This window comes from Pimephales promelas, chromosome 7, assembly GCF_988280905.1.
Source record: "Pimephales promelas chromosome 7, fPimPro1.hap1.1, whole genome shotgun sequence".
Taxonomy (NCBI): Eukaryota; Metazoa; Chordata; class Actinopteri; order Cypriniformes; family Leuciscidae; genus Pimephales; species Pimephales promelas.
In genome coordinates, this window is record NC_142775.1 from 36,572,163 (window position 1) to 36,590,341 (window position 18,179).

At 37.1% G+C, this 18,179-nt stretch overlaps 1 protein-coding gene across 15 annotated transcripts in view; it reads right to left on the reverse strand.

Annotated features, from left to right (window-relative positions):
- The window catches only part of tns1b (tensin 1b), a 266,496-nt gene that overhangs the window by 78,122 nt on the left and 170,195 nt on the right, over window positions 1-18,179 (reverse strand). For 14 of the 15 annotated variants that reach the window (XM_089133411.1, XM_039683658.2, XM_039683656.2 and 11 more), the window contains 5 exons: window positions 17,744-17,785; window positions 9,414-9,463; window positions 1,997-2,168; window positions 1,518-1,568; window positions 1,303-1,425 (listed from right to left, as the gene is read on the reverse strand). In XM_089133411.1, coding sequence (XP_088989537.1) covers window positions 1,303-1,425; window positions 1,518-1,568; window positions 1,997-2,168; window positions 9,414-9,463; window positions 17,744-17,785 — 438 coding nt within the window. Of the gene's footprint in view, window positions 1-1,302; window positions 1,426-1,517; window positions 1,569-1,996; window positions 2,169-9,413; window positions 9,464-12,486; window positions 12,649-17,743; window positions 17,786-18,179 lie in introns of those variants that run through there. The other variant, XM_089133403.1, reaches the window with a different exon arrangement.

Genomic DNA, 18,179 nt, shown 5'->3' on the forward strand with positions numbered 1-18,179 from the left:
TAAATCTCACTGTTCAGACCACCATAACCTTTGGGCCCACACCACCCCAGTTTATTAGGAGTAGCATGAGAACGCCATCTACTGACAAAGCACTATGGGTACTATTTACAGTAACTATAGGCCTACTGTGCAGAGAGAAAATTATTATTCAAACAGCAGCTTCAAAACCTAGTGCGCTTCCAAAATCATCAAAACTCTCATGATACCTTGTGAGACTCAAATCACAATAGATCTCAATTACAAGTAACACGTTAGCATTTTGCTAAGCTAACAAAACAATACTTTAATAAGCATTAAAACATGTAACAACTTGTAATACATATATCATTTTTTCTTTTTAAATCAGTATTAAATAACAGACACACACACACACACACACACACACACACACACACACACACACAAAAGTCGCTGTTTGGATTTAAATAGACAAATGCTTTAGAGTCGATGATGGAACCATTAATGTTGCGATTAGGCTATTATGTTTCAACCCTGTTATGTGTTTGGCAACAGTTCTTCTAATCCTAATTGATGGAGTGCTTGACTCTTGCATTCCCAATACAAGATCTTGAATACAAAATGATACACCACTTGATGGAAATAACATCCAATTTCCATTAAAGGGATAGTTCACTTTGAAATCAATTATCAGCTTACCTCAAGGGCATCCAAGATGTAGGTGTCTTTGTTTCCGCAGTATTTTCAATTCTGATATTTTTAGGTCAAACCGTTCTTGTCTGTCAGTCATATAATGGAGGTCTATGGTCACCACCTCTGTGACTGTGGTTACAAGAGGTAAAAACGATATAAATACTGTTTGTTTTCTCAAACAAATCGCTGGTTTTGTGTCTTAGGCCATCAATGTGTACTTACATTTATGAGTCATTCAATCATGTTTTATTTGGACTTCTCTGTGCATGCTCTTTGAGGTGGTGACCATAGACCTGCATTATACAGTATGACTGACAGACAAGAACGGTTTGACCTAAAAATGTCAAAATTGAAAATACTGCGGAAACAAAGACACCTACATCTTGGATGCCCTTGAGGTAAGCTAAAACATGCCAAAAATTAATTTCAAAGTGAACGATCCCACAATTTCTGATCAAGATCTTGCATTGACAATGAAAGTGGCTTTGATAAACACCTGGAATAGATTTCTTTGCAGTGCATTATGGGCATTGCCTGTTGCATATATCTTTAGAAGAGCTTTCAAATCATTAGTGCATTTATAATGCTCTCAAATCCAGCTCACTTTTACTTTGTCTTATCACATGCTGAGAACAACAACCAAAACAGTACCTTATTGTGTAAGACCACTACATTGTGACTGTCAGCATTCATCCAAGTGTCCATAGCTTTGCAGATGCTGCAGATCTTATCCAGAGCTGGAGCGTGATGGTCCGGCCAGCCAAAATCCAGAACCTCACCCAAACAAACACACACGAGCATAAGTAAGACCAAAAGAAACCAACATCTCTACAATTAGATAACATAAAACAGTAAACTCAACTTACTTTGGGATTCAGCTTGGAGATATCATATCGCTTTTCACTGAGGTTAAAGAGCTGTAAAATACATTTTTTTTAATAAAAAACTTATTAAATTAACATAAATACAATTTGTAAATTATTTTAATGGGATTTTTTCTACATCTGTGATTGTATTGCAATTACTAAAAAAACTCAAATTAGTACTCAAAGCAGTAACACTATTTCGATAGTCCACTTTACACATTCTAGTAACTATAACTTGTCAACTAACTCTCATTGGAGTATTAGTAGACTGCTTAATAACTACTGATATTTTATTTTGATGATCCCCAACAGACGTTCTTGATTAGAAGTAAATTTGTAACTATATGTAAACTTATTCTTTTAACCCGAACTGTCTACTATTACTCAAAAGTTGCAAAGTTACCAATAGTTAGTAGAATGTCTAAAGTGGACTAATCTAAATAAAATGTAACCCTTAAAGCTTAGTTTTGAGGTCTCACCAAGTAGTTATCACCATGTTTAGAGCGTAGCATGGTGGCCACCTCCTTTATGTTAGCGCTGTAGCTCGGTTCTTCTACATTACTGGGGAAGGTCACAGAAATGATGCGTTCTGTAATGTAGACCAGGTCCACCTCATAGTTTTCCTCCATGGCCTGGATCAAACTCAAACTCCTGCAAAAATTAGAAGACCAGATAACGGTAAGAGAACATTAGTAATTAGTGTTGTCAAAAAACTCGGTACTTCGGTACCAAGTCGGTACTAAAAAAAAAAAAATGTTACGGTACCAGCTTTTCTAGGTACCGAATACCAGGTTAATCCAATTCTAGACGCGCTGTCTGAAAGGTGCACAGTTGCGTCCTCTTCATAACGCTGATGTCTCTCTCTCTCTGAATCCACTTGTTGACACGAAAGGAGGAAAGAGCCACATATGGAAATATTTTATATAAGAGGTATAAGAGATAAGAGGCCGATTACATGCAAATTCGCAATTTCAAATATAGGCGCGAGGCAAGCGCGCTCATAATAAAAACTCGTTGCATAGCAACGACAGACGCCGCGTGAGAGCAAGCGCTTTGGAAAGAATAAGCACGCACAAAAATATAATAAAAAAAAACACGCGCGATATGTGAACGGCCTCTAAAGTGGTTTCGGGGTAGTTTTACTAATACATGAGCACAGTAGTATCCAACCAACACCAGAGTACTGGCAGAACGGGAGAAACACCGGTGCACAGATCTTCTAAGAGCAAATTTATTAAAGGTGCAACAATTGACTAACGTTTCGATGTACAACTACATCTTCATCAGAGTCCTTGGAGAAAATGAGTAATGAAGCCCTTAATAAGGATCATCAACAGGTGTGATTATACGTAAAGGGGGCGTGACTCGCCCAGGGCGCACTCATCCAAGCCAAGGTGCCACACTCAGACAATCATTAAAAAATCATCAAAAAAAAAAAAAAAAAAAAAACAACATGTATGAAAAGTAAAAATAAGAAACATGTATGGAATCCACATAGTATCAAGGGAACATCTACAACTCACAAAACCATGCACAAACATTTTTTGTTCACAGAAATTACAAAAAGCAAGATAAGTTTAATTCTTCATTTAAACCAAAAGGTTCAAGAGTGTTGAGCGTATGTATCCAGAACGCTTCCCTGCATAGAAGTTTATTAATAATATCACCACCTCTGCATGGGGGTGAAATTTTCTCAATTCCCCAAAACTTCAAAGATGCAGGGGAACCATGATTGGCCTGCTTATAATGCCTTGCCATGGCATAAGTTAAGTTCTGAGTGCGAATTGCTGTTTTGTGCTCAGCTATTCTTAGTTTCAATTGACGTTTTGTTTGACCAATGTACACCAGTCCGGCGCAGGGACACTTTAGCATGTATATTACGTGAGTGCTGTTACAATTAATAAATGAAGAAATAAAATATTTCTTACCAGTACGTGGATGTGAAAAATCTTTGGTGTTGGTCGAATTGGAGCATTGCGCACAGTTGCCACATTTGTAAAAGCCTAAAGGTGGGCTAGAGAGCCAGGTGGTACTGGTATTGGAGCCCGCGTTGGTATTAGTATCGACGCATCCCTATTTATGTCATTTAATGTCAGTGCCAGATCTAGGCGTATTCTTGCCTTAATAACTCAGCAGTTTTAAAAAGCCTTTTCAAAATTAAATATGAATGCAGTTTTAGATTAAATAAAAGTACAGTCAAATCAAATAAAACATGTTTTTTCTCCTGTAGCCTATAGTTTGGTAATGCTACAATAAGATACCATTTATCAACATTAGCTACTTCACATCAACACATTGAGTGAACAATATATTTTTACAACATTAATTAATGTTTGTAAATGTTATTTAATAGAAACACTTGATTGTTCATGTTTGTTCACTTCATTCATTGTGCATTAAATAAATGTTAACGGATTAGAACTTTACAAACAACTATAAAAATGTGTTAGTGCATACTATTGTTTATTTTAGGTCAATTTATCAAATTTTTTTCTAAAGTGTTTATAATGCAAATGTACAGTTTCCATACTTGTAACCGTGATAAACACTTAAATATATGTAAATTTAAACTAAGCTTTGGTACCGAAATTGGTACCGAGAACCGTGAATTTTTACTGGTATTGGTACCGAATACTGAAATTTTGGTACCGTGACAACACTATTAGTAATAATGCTTTTTTTCGGTGTGAAATTCACAACATTCACTCAAGCACAGTCTTGTGTCTCACAGTACATGACATCATGAAATCACCATGTTTTTTTGTTTTTTTTTCAGAAGAATGCCTCACCTCAAACATGTCAGCGCTGAACAGTCTATTAAACACATATCTGATGTTCAGTATGGTTCGAATAAAATATAGTGGGGAAAGATTGATCGCAGAGATAAACAAACGAGATATGAAAATATCCTGCATTCCGTGTGTGCAGCAGGGCAGACCAAAGAAAACAATTTGATCACTGGTGAGGCGTAGGTCTGCCAAGGATGTAACCACAATCAGCCCCCATCTCTGACCTCACTTTCTCCTCAGGTCTGGATTTCAAGGCAATCAGAGAGAAGTACAGCAGGAAGACGGCCATCTTTAAATCCAGTGCTCCGTTCCAAAACCTAGTAAGCTTCCTAAGAAGGGAGCATTTTGGTGTGCTCCCAAACTGAAAACTGTTTTAGAGAGTTGGAGAATCCCAGAGTGCATTGTGACTATAAAACACACACAATTGAATGCAATATTTTTTCATACATTGAGCATGTCTAAATGCATTCTGGTATATGCAGTACAGTGGCTTACAAAAGTTTTCAAACCCCTTATTTTTTCCCATTTTGCTATGTGCTTGTCTTAACTGTTAAACTATACACTCTCAGAAAAAAAGGTACAAAAGCTGTCACTGGGGCTGTACCTTTTCAAAAGGTAAACTTTTGTCCGTTTTAGGTGCTAATATGTACATTTTAAGTGATAATATGTACATTTTAGGTGCTAAGTACATTTTAGGTGATAATATGTCCAGTTCAGGAGCTAATATGTACATTTTAGGTGCTAATATGTACATTTTAAGTGATATGTACATTTTAGGTGCTAAGTACATTTCAGGAGCTAATATGTCCATTTCAGGAGCTAATATGTACATTTTAGGTGCTAATATGTACATTTTAGGTGCTAATATGTACACTTAGGTACTAATATGTACATTTTAGGTACTAATATGTACAGTACATTTCCAGTACTAATATGTCCATTTCAGGAGCTAATATGTCCATTTTAGGTCCTAATATGTACATTTTAGGTGCTAATATGTACATTTAGGTACTAATATGTACCACTAAGGTACCAATATGCAGCCTTTGGGTACAAAAGTGTACCTTTTGAAAAGGTACAGCCCCAGTGACAGCTTTTGTACCTTTTTTTCTGAGAGTGTAATTTAGATTAATTGTTTGATTTTTCACATCAATCTGCACTCCATACACCATACTGACAAATCAAAAAACAAATCTGTCCAAATACTGAATTAAGTACTGTACATTGCATACAGTAAGTATTTAAACCCGTAACTCAGTACTTATTTAAAGCACCTTTACAGACTGAAGTTTTTTTGGGACATGACAAGCTTTGCACATCTGCATTTGGGGATTTTCACCTCAGATCCTCTCAAGCTCTGTTAGGTGGACAGTCACATAGATGTTTGATTGGGTTCAAGTCCAGGCTCTGGGTTGGCCACTCAAGGACATTCACAGAGTCTTGCATTGTCTTAGCTATGTGCTTTTGGTCATTGTCCGAGGTTCTGAACGCTCTGGACCAGGTTTTCATTAAGGATATCTCTATATTTTGCTGTGTTGAGCAAGTTCCCCAGTTCCTGCCAATGAAAAAAAGAAAAAGAAAAAGCTGATGCTACCGTCACCACTTGACTTTACTGTTGGGATGGTGTTGTGCAGGTGATGAACAGTGCCTGGTTTTCTCCAGACACGAAACTTACTAATGAGGTTCATCAGACCAGATAAGCTTGTTTTTCACAGTCTGAAAGAGTCCTTTAGGAATGGTTTTGCAAATTCCAAGAGGGTTTTTATGTTGTCCACTGAGGAGAGGTTTGAGTCTGGCCATTCTGCCATAAAGCCCAGATCGCTGGAGTGCTGCAGTGATGTGTGTTCCTTATTCTAGTATCTCTCATCACCATTTATGACCACGGAGCTCAACCAGAGTGACCATCAGCTTGATTACCACTCTACACTCTCAGAAAAAAAGGTACAAAAGCTGTCACTGGGGCTGTACCTTTTCAAAAGGTAACCTTTTGTCCATTTCAGGTGCTAAAATGTACATTTCATGAGCTAATAAGTACATTTTAGTTGTTAATATGTACATTTTAGGTGCTAATATGTACATTTTGGGTGCTAATATGTCCATTTCAGGAGCTAATATGTCCATTTTAGGTGGTAATATGTACATTGTAGGTGCTAATATGTACAATTTAGGTGCTAATATGTACCACTAAGGTACCAATATGCAGCCTTTGGGTACAAAAGTGTACCTTTTGACGAGGTACAGCCCCAGTGACCGCTTTTGTACCTTTTTACCAAGGCCCTTCTCATTGATTGAGAGGTGTGTGTCTTTCCAAATCATACCAATTCAATTGAATTTACCACAGGTTAACTCCAAATGATATATATAAATTTGCTACGTTATCTGTTTTTTTGCTGCAGTGTCATCATGGTGTATGTGTAGATTAGTGTAGACTGTAGATTAATTTGAAGGAGGAAAAAAATTAAAGCAGTTATATAAAGCAGCAAAATAAAATGTGGAGAAAAAAAAACTCAAGGGGTTTGAATACTTTTGCAAGACATCGAAAAAAATGGGGTTTGTGTATGTTAATTTAAATTTTTATAGTAAGTTTTTCACAATTCATTTTACAAAATGCTAACAAAGCTCTATTGAAATCAACCATGAGTTTGCTTCCTGTGTGCTTTAGTGATGTAGGAAGCAGACAGTAAGGCAGCTCACCTTTAGTAAATTACAGTCAGTGTTTGAACTCAGGCTGTGTAGCTTTTGGAAAGATACCTGTTGGTGAGGCCCATTTTTGCCCTTGTTTAGGAATCAAGCCATGCATTGGAAAATCTGGATTTCGTCATGTTTTCTGGGCATTGCAGCTACAGTAAATCATGTAAATCTCTCCACGGCTGATTTTAATCGAAAAGCCATTCGCGTTCAGAGCATTTCAGAGAAAAAATTGTAAATAACACATGATTGTGAATGGTACAAGACATGTAAACATTGCACCACAATGTACTTGCACCACACTGTCTGACAAAACACACGCAACATTGCACAGCTCTCAAGAGATCTCTCTGGATGAACTCAGTGTGTGGAAAATACAAGGCGTAACAATGTCTGAACAATCCTTTAATTTTAAGGATTCCCCCGTTCACAATCCTTTTGAAAGCCCAAGGTTTGCGCATTCATTCACTTTTAAACAAACATATCCATCCATCTTAACCAGTGAAACAGTGCTTTAAAAAAAGAAGTCACTGTTGTCTATGGTTAACTATTTGTTTTAACAAAAGTTTTTCACATTTTCAACTGAGAATTGAATAAGTTATCAAGTGATGATCAAATGATGCAGCTGATTCATGTGCCTGGATCTCAAACGCTTTTCATGTATTCCATGGGCATGTTTGTACCGTTAACTGTTAAATGGCAGCTAAAACAACACAGATAGTGCATGCGAATAAAACAGTGCTATCAGTGGGTGCAATTCATTCTCCAGAATAAGTTAAACTACAGTACCAAACAACTCCATATCATTGAAAAATACCTTGCCATAAAAAATAAAACAAAACAGGAATGCTGTTTTTAACAGAAAAAAAATGGTTCGTTTTAACACTAGAAGTGCCAGAATTCCAAAACTACTAGAACGGCCACGAACGGTCATTTTGACCGTTAGATTCAAAACAGTGTTTATTTCATTGACGAATAATTTTCATAATTTTATTTTCGTCAACCGCATTTTTTCAAAGACGAAAACGAGACGATAACTAAATAAAAACTAGGTTTGAATGACAAAAACTATGACGAAAATGTTAGTGACGATATGCGAAACGGTCAATAGGCTAATAATAATAATAGGACTAGCAGAACTAGTGAACCGCCCATGCAGCAACAGCGCAGGACAGGGCAGCAGCGCTCACCAGGATCATCCGACATGAATGGATCATCTGGATCCGCCGTGTCTGATGATAGCAGCCGGACTCTGACTCTGAATCACTCTCTAATGATATATAGCCTATAGATAACGTAAGTATTATAGATAACTGTAGTCTGGTTTTATTTGCTTATTTCTGATCAACAACTAATGTAGAAATTATTATATAGCAAACACCGCTACAGAGGTGACCGGACGGACCTTTCTGTTGACAGTTGAGAGAGAACACGATCAACCGAGGAATATTTAACAAAAAAATATCGCGAAATTCAGTGCGGTCAATATGACCGTCTATGGCCGAAATAGGTAAATATGTTCATTTTTTTTTTTTTTGCCTTACGTTTACGTAACTTAATTTATATGAAAAGCATTTTAAATGAAAATACAGACAATTTTAGGAAAAGTCAGGTACCAACAGGATTTTATTATTTTTTTCAACAAAGTTATTGTAGATATAAAATTCAAAACGGTCAAAATGACCGTTGTGGCCGTTCTAGTGTTAAGGTTGTGCCCAAATGGACAGTTTCCCAAAACAAGAGACCAACAAAATAGCAGCCCATTTAAATAAAGAGTCAAAAATTCCCCCTGGTAGCTGAAATGGGAACTGAAGTATTCACAAAGCATCGTCTCACAGCCTGGCATGAACACACCCAACAGCTGAGAGACATAAGACCATCGGAATGGATCCGAGATCAACTCAAGTGTTATATAATTGGAGACTGATCTTTCATTTGTTTGGAATAATCTTATCTTTTGGTTTGCATCCTAGAATGCTTTCTAGAGTGTTTTTGTTCATAAGATAGCCAATTCTGTTAAATGTTTCTGATAGAAATGAATGCGTGTAACTATGATAACAGGGATATGTTTATTTCCATGGGTGGGAAGTGTCTCCTTTGCTACCAGTATCTATAGCAAGCGATCACTCAAGATAAATGTACCATTAATAATCTTATATATGTGGGAGAGGAGCCCTTTCTTTTAGGACTTTATAACTTATCCCCTGAGAATGTGTAGATGTTTTAAAACTTGTTGATCCTTTGCACTCATAAAATGCTATAAAGAATGTGACACCGGTCCAAGCAGAATCAGATGTCAAACAGAGCTGGATTTAGGAATGCTATGAAGATCCCTTGAGATTTCACTAAAGCAGCACACATAGCAACACGTGAGATATTGACTACACTGATTTCTGATGAAGACAATGATATCTCTCACCTGGATGGCCTGTGTCGAGACTCCATGCTCTTGGAGGATTTGGTTGAGCCCTAAATGAAAAAAAAAAAAAAAAAATAGTTAGAATAAGGAAAGCAAGTGTCTGTGGGAGGCATCAGAACTTTTTTTTAGAATTAGCTGTTTTCTGTTGGTTATGTATGAACACAATTCGCTATATTTATGCAGTGTAAAAATGCAAATATGCTTAAATAGGTGCAAGACGAGATCATGCATGGAAATTATTTTGATTTCTGAATTTTTTTTTAATGCACAGCAGGCCAAAGTCAATAGAATTGTATTTTAAACTTTAATATTACATTTTGTAAAAGTATAAAGTTGTTAAAATTGTAAAAAAAAAAAAAAAAATTAAAGTTGTTAAAATGTTAAAATTACTGATATAATGTCAATATATTCACAAAACAATGTAATGACCGTAAGGGTGCACAAATTTAAGTTTATGCAATTTTTGCTCAAAAATCTAGTAAAAAAGTACTATTAAAAAAAGCTATCGGTAGAGTTTGGAATCAACACAACACACAGAGAACATTCTGTTCAGCTTATGCAGATAATCTCGAAATGACCAAATAACGTCCAATTATTCAGCCTGGCTGATACAGAGGACTAATAATGATCTCACAAATACGACAGTTACCAGATGTTTTTAGCCCATTTCCTGTTTAAAAATGACCGTAAACCAGTTATCCAAATGGGAGGTTTACTCTTCATCTCCAGACCTTAGACTGTTCTGCTGATTACACCAATGAAAAGGCCATTTGTTTGGACCAGTTTCTTTTTGTTTCTCCATATGCAAAACAGGTTGAAGAGTATGAGTGTGTGGTCTGTATCTAACATTGAACATGTCATCTCAGCTGTATGTACTGTAAAGGCAATGACAGCCTGTGAGGTGAGGTGAGGTGAGGTCAGGGAATGAAATTATATGGATTTAAAACAGGAGACATTGAAAGGTGAAGTGTGTAATTTCTGCAATATTTTTTTGCAATTTGGTTTGGTGCTGGTAGAGGGACAAAAATACACGCTTCACCTTTAATATCACATCTAGATACAAATAAAAGTTAATGTGTCTCACTCTGAGTCTTGCAAAAGTATGAGAAGATGCGTGGTTTATGCTCACCGTCGAAATGGCATACAAGTGTATGACTGACATGACTAAAAAAGGAACAATGCTTACTAAGAAAACCCAGAATCCAACGTATAATTATACACAGTGCTGGGGCCTTTTCTAGAAACTGTACTTTAGACTTTGTATGCTATTTCCCATATGTAGCAGTCTTAGAATAGTACAGAATAACTTGAGGAAGTGAAATGATGGGAACATTTCAAGTTCAAATGTCTTCAGAAAACATTTTACTGAGGTTTAAATCTTAAACTGGGACATTGCTTAATGAGCGATGCCATACAGTAGTGCATAACTAGAATTGTTTTTGTTTTTTTTACTATAATATTCACTACAGAAATTGCCAGGATTACAGTGTCTAACAAAACCTATTTGCTATTCCATTTGTTTAACAAAATATGGAATGAATATCCAAAATATCCACCCCAAACTCATGCAACTGATTGAGTCAATATCGCTGTGATAAGACCCTTCCTCCTTCCAATAAATAAATAAATAAATTCCAATGAAACGCATCAAAACGTAAAGAAATAAAATAAAATAAAATAAAACACATCATCTAATTTCCATAACTTTTACAGGTCTGGAAATCAAATCATTGACTGTGGGAACTATGTACTTTTTAATTAATTCATTATCTTAAATAAAGACTTAAAGGAACTGTCCACTGAAAATTTTTAATTTTGTCATTATTTACTCATCCTCATGCCTTTAAAACCTATTTGACTTTTTGTTTCTTCTGTGGGACACACACAAAAAGAAGATAATTTTTAAGAAAGTGTCAATATTTTTGTTAATACAACGAAAGACAATGGGGTCTAAAATAACAGTGACTTTCATTGTGTAAAAACGGTCGAAACATTCCTCAAAATATCTTCTTTCGACAGAAGAAAGTCATGACGGTGAGAAAACAATAACAAACTTTTTATTTTTGGGTGAACTATCACTTTAAGAGCCTATTTATGGTGTGTGTGTATATATACTGTATATATATATATATACACACACACAGTATATATATATATATATATATATATATATATATATATCATTGTTTTTTTGTTCGTAGTCTTTCTATTTCAACATTTCATGGTTAACTCAATGTGTAATTAATTAAATCAATTCTTTATAACTCGGTGACAGTTTTTTCAAAGCAAATCATACACCTTTTTACTTTCGGTGTAGGAGAATTTATTAACTAAAATGTTCCCACACAGCATTAGTTTCCAAAATAATCCTCTTTTCCGAGAATCCAAAAAAAATCTACCACTATATTGTTTTCACATATAGTACTTAGAGACCAATCAAGCTTCAAATGATCAGACTGTAAAAGACCATTAACACATTTTGAAGAGTAACACACTTTTGTGTGTATAGATTACTGGGCCAGGCCATTATGAACACTCATAAAGCAAAAAGAAACCCAAATAAGCCATATAAAGAGATTGCCAATAGTCCGAGCAAGATATTGCGACACACTCCGGTAAAACAACCTTGGCATTGCAAACCCCCTCTCTCCATCCACAGGGTCCACCTTCCATCTCTCGCCACACCGTGCCCGGCTCCAAAAACATTCCCTTAATCAGCCGATAATTGCGACCCCCAGAAGGACGGCCAAGAAAGGGTGGGTGGGGGGTTGGACGGGGTCTCAGCCAGGCTTGATCAAAACCAGCTGGAAACACTGCTTTCGAGCGGGCCCGACAAATGAACAATCAGAGAGCGCAGGGAAGAAAGCGAGGGATAGCTTTGAGGAAAAAGTTGCAACTGCACAAAGACCAGAACACTCTTAAAAATAAAGGCTTCTGACAGGCACGAAGAACCTTAAATCCATTGCATAAAAGGGGAAAAGTTATTGTGAGAACCGTTCACTGAAAACCCGAAACGGTTCTTCTATTGCATTTTGTAAAGCGTACAAAGTCAGGCGTAAACCTGAAGGCCTACCTTAAACAGGTAACCCGTACTCCACCTCCACGCATCACGCAAGGAGGACAAGCGCCTCCGTAGGGAGCCGCTGGGATTCATGGTCGGGAAATAACGCTTCCCTTCTTCTTGCATTCCCCTTTTCCCGAAGCGCGCCCCACGTTCCTGGCTCTATTTTGGTTCTGCGCTGTGCCGAAGATGCCACATGCCTGGCGTCAAACTCAAGCGGACCGCAGCTTTCTTCCTTCTCCCACTTGGAGAGTTACTCTTTCCCTTGTTTCGTTTCCTCCCGCCTCCCTCTCCGGCCCCTCCTTGTTCCTCGGCACCTCTCCCCTCCCTCTTTCCCATGCTGTGCGTGTGTGCGCTGCTGCCACCCGCGTTTGTTTGGATCTTCCGTCTAGCCTTCGCTCGCTCTCTCTCTGGGTCACACACTCAGCAGCTGACTGGAGGAGATGATCAATCTGACCTCACAACTTCAACAATTCACCTCAAGGAAACCATGGCCCATCACCTCACTTTCTTTAGGATAAAACGTAGTATGTAAAGAATTTAAAGATCAGACTTTTTTTTGTTTATACATAGTTTTCATCCCTGAGGTCCACTTTGGATGCTAAAAATAGCTGTAGTTTTTGGTCATGATCATTTTCCATCCTCTCGCTGACCCTGAAGCACGCTGTGTTATTTTGCAGCCATGTCTTTAAGACTTCTATGTGAAATTGACCTTTTTCACATAGTGTGATGATGCATGTTTTGCATGTAAATGATTAGAGTTACGTTAAAAATAAACATCACAAATAGGGCTGGGTATTGACGCAAATTTCACAATTCGATTCAATTTCGATTCACAAGCTTGCAATTCGATTCAATTCAATATTGTTTATTTTGGATATCAGTTACAATAAATGGCAAATTTTCTCAAGGAAATCAAATCTCTTAACTAATGCTGTAAACTATGGGAGTCTAGTTGTAGCCTACTAGGCTTCATTAGCCTAATATGAAGGTAATAATAAACTGTTTTGTAGCTATACAAACACTTAAATTACACTTTTATTTATTTTTATAATAAGAAAATTATAAGAAATATAAACATTTAAATGGTGGCTGTCATAAAAACGTGCCAGATTTATTCAAATATGCATTAAATATTAAAGAACATTAGGATTATAATGCATATGTAATATGGTGTATACATATTTAGCAAAATGCTCCTCTCTAGAGTTATTTTTTCTAGCTGACTAACGAGTTTATGTGGGTTTTCTGAGGTAAATATGACGATACATGTGCCAAAACATTATTTTTGTTTTTGAATTTCTAAAGAAAATGGACGTTATTGGAAAATTGAGACTTTGTTTCATATCAATAGTAACAAAGGAAAAACATTATTGCGATTTTTTTTTGGATGCGCGCAGCCGCGATACAATGTTCCGTCCTTCCAAATGAAACAGGATGACTAATCGATTCTTGAGATTTAAGAATCGATATTGGTTCGTAAAAATGAGAATCGATTAATATCGAGAAAAATGGACGTTATTGGAAAATTGAGACTTTGTTTCATATCAATAGTAACAAAGGAAAAACATTATTGCGATTTTTTTTGGGATGCGCGCAGCCGCGATACAATGTTCCGTCCTTCCAAATGAAACAGGATGACTAATCGATTCTTGAGATTTAAGAATCGATATTGGTTCGTAAAAATGAGAATCGATTATTATCGAGAAAAATGGACGTTATTGGAAAATTGAGACTTTGTTTCATATCAATAGTAACAAAGGAAAAACATTATTGCGATTTTTTTTTTTGGATGCGCGCAGCCGCAATACAATGTTCAGTTCTTCCAAATGAAACAGGATGACTAATCGATTCTTGAGATTTAAGAATCGATATTGGTTCGTAAAAATGAGAATCGATTATTATCGAGAAAAATGGACGTTATTGGAAAATTGAGACTTTGTTTCATATCAATAGTAACAAAGGAAAAACATTATTGCGATTTTTTTTTTTTTTTTGGGATGCGCGCAGCCGCGATACAATGTTCCGTTCTTCCAAATGAAACAGGATGACTAATCGATTCTTGAGATTTAAGAATCGATATTGGTTCGTAAAAATGAGAATCGATTAATATCGAGAAATCGATATTTATTACCCAGCCCTAATCACAAATAGGATCTGATGAACTTTAACCATTTGACTTTTGCAAGTTAGTGTTTATAGACATTATGGCATCAATACTTCCTCCATATTACCGTGCTGTGGCTTTATGGACTACATTTCTGAATCCCAAATAGGTGTTGTTGACGTGTAAATGTGGGCGGCTGTACGCTACTGTCTTTATCGCTTTGACGTCAGAAGATCAGAAAGCATCTTTGCGGTTCAGTCTATAATAAATGCTCTACGTTTTCATAGTACAATGAAGCCTTTATATGAAAAGTTGAAGATTCCTCATAATACGACTCATCCAAATCAGAGCCAGAAAGAATGCAAATCCAATGACTATAGTCAAATCAAAACACATCTATCTCAATCACTGCTTCAGAGCAGGAGAATTAGGGTCGAAATGAGAAATGAGAGAAAAACAGACAAGCATATTATCAAGCTCTCCTTGAAAAACAAGCTCTTGAACTAAAATGACATGGCACAGGAAGTCATATGACAAAATGACTTTGAGATCCAAATGGTTTGTTATTGAGGATCAAAGACATCAGCATATCCACAACTAACTGACCATGAGAGAACCTTGAGGTGAGGGTGGTGCAGGTTTCCCATGATGCCTAAAGACTGAGTAATACTGCCTGACAGCTGCAAACAGACACTGCTCCAAACATCTAGAGAGCTATATTTTGGATTATATACAGAAATGCACAATGCCAAAGAATAATGCAGCATGATAAATTACAAGCTCAGTGTATTTTAATTCACAGGAATATACAGCTTTTCGGCCTCAGGGCACTAAAGCCATAGAAGCCTGGAGGAATCAGTTTGAACTTAAATTAAAGGGGTCACGAACTGGCTTTTTAAATTGTATTATATTGTTGTCTGAGGTCAACTTATGACGTTCACTTGGTTTTTACTTTCAAAAACATCAAAATGAATAAGTAATAAGCTATTTTGTATCCTAGTTTTGAGCCTAGGTGAAAAACGCTCGTTTTTTTATGGGCGTCTCGCATTGAAGACTTGGAATTTAACGCCCACTGCTGTGAGTGGATAACAGTTTTGCATATTATAATGAGTTTCGACTCACCCGTCGATGCACTTGGGGGAAATTGTTCTGAAAACATCCAATGTTGTAAAATGGCAACCGGAATGATTCGCCCAAACATGTTCGACCCAGAGTCCGTGTGTTGCACCATTCCTGTCAGATCCAATATAGACGGCAAAGCACCGTTCTTTACTCTTAATCGGTCTGCAAATCCAGTCTTGTTTACAAAACAATCCTCGGTGAAATGAAGCGAACAGACGGACAATGTTTCACCCTCATCAGCTGGAACGTCATTAAAAATAAAGTTTATCCACGCAGTCCTATTGGAATCCAGAGGAAGCTTCTGCAGCGACTGTCTTCTTCCACAACCAGGCGCATGTTTATTGCTCGGTAGCTCGATCCAGTTTGTCATCACGAGGTGATCTCTAGCTATGCGTGTAATGCACGAATCAGTGGGCGGGGCTAAACCGGCCGTGTTGAAGTAGGAGTTGATCTTCTTCTGCGGGGGTGGTGTTTTATCCTCTTTGACGTCATAGTTCCCCACTTTGAAAAAGGAGTCGTTTGCTGAGGCTGGTGTCAATAAAAGCTGAAGTTTCAGTTCTGAAACTTACAGGATATTCTTATAATATGATGAACTTTTAGATGTCAAAAGCTCAAGGAAAATTTGATTTCTCAGTTCATCACTCCTTTAATTAAGCCCCTTTGTGGCGAGCAGGACAAGGCCGAGCGCCAAGAGAGAACAGCGCGAGGCCAGTGGCGTGATTGATAATGAGCGACACCTGCACAACGCACCGCAACGCAATTCCATATCATAATAATTCTCAATTTTAAATCACCAAGACTTAATTAACAGTGGGATTACATAATGAATAATAATTGAACAATAATTTTTTCATAACTATTAGGAGTTTTTCTTTGCTTGGTCGAGTTGTTAAAAAAAGCCATTTTTGCCATTCACATGAAATAACGACAAAAAAAAAAAAAAAGTCATAAGCCTCTACCAACTGGATGTGGAATGAACAAAAACATGGCAGTAATTCCACTCCAGTTAACACAGACTTTTGGACAACTCCTGGATAAGGTTTAAAACGACCCACCCACTTTCAGTTTGTTCTTACATCCCTGGTTACATGTAGGGCTTTGCTTTTTTGACTACCCTCCAGCTCAATATTGTATCAATAAAACGATCTAATGATGTTTCAGGGGGATTATAAGAGTCTGTTGCTCCGTCCCTAAATCTCTGAGCATACTCATGCTCCAAACGAAAGTCTGACTTTTATTTGGATCAAGGCAGTTAGTCATCCACAGCTGTGTCTGGAGTGAGTGTTCTTCACCCAGGCATGAGGAGGATGAGGAACGGGGTGGACGGAGGGGCTTCTGAGAGGGGGGCTGCGGCACAAGTGAACACACATGCTTGAGATACAACTCAGATCTCTGCTAACCAGTTAAAGGGACAGTCACCCAAAAATGACCATCCTGTCATTATTTACTCATGTATGATGTTAAAAGCAACATGAAATAACAGATGTGGACACTTGTATGGGAAGAGAGCTGAAAGAAATGTTCTGTTGTGTTCTTTTGGAATAAATAGTATCAGGTTATGGTTGAGTGTACTGTCCCTTTAAAGCATATTCATTGGGCAGTCATTACAGGCCCAGCGAGGCTGTGTTTAGCTAATCCAACCAATAATTTGAGCTTCAGCACTCCGTGAGGTTTAGACTGGTGAAGTTTAGACTACAGAAGCTGCATAGCAACAGTGTTCGCTAAAGACCTAAATATTTATAACTTAAAGCCGTTATTTCTGAAGCTGTCAGTAATGACTTTACACCGTGTTCAAACTGACCCAACAAACGGCAACACTTCAAACATTCTTCTTTTGGCTGTTGTACTTGTATGTTGGAAACATAACCGTCATGTTCACACTGACCCAACAATGTCAATGTTCACTTTAAAGAAGGTGAGTGAAAAGGAAAAGTGTGTGGATGAAGGCAGTGTGAACTACAAAATGCGCCATTGGCCATACTGATGTTAAGAAAACATACATAAACATGTCGACCTTCAAACATGGTTTGAAATACTCACTGTTGTCTCTATATGCTTCAGAGGGAGGTCATTGCTGGGTGCCTGAGGTAAAGAAAACAGAAGAAAGAAAGTAAGACACTAACAAGTATAAACAACTGGAAAGACTTCAGAAAATAAAACACAAATTCTCCAGATTCAGAATCAAGAGTGATTTTTTTTTTCTATATGCACCAATGGTGCATAGTAATAAACAGCAATATTTGGATCTACCTAGTTCCCTACATATATTCACAACTCACTAATGAATGAACTCACAAATAATCTTAAGAGACAAAAAAGTGCATTAAAAATCCCTGTAATACTAACAATATTACTTCAATGCAATTCAACTAATCATAACTCAATGTACTATCAAAAAAAAAAAAAAATTGGGGCATATGTGCTACCAACGCCAAGGTCATTGGTTCAATCCCCAAGGAATGCATGAACTGATATA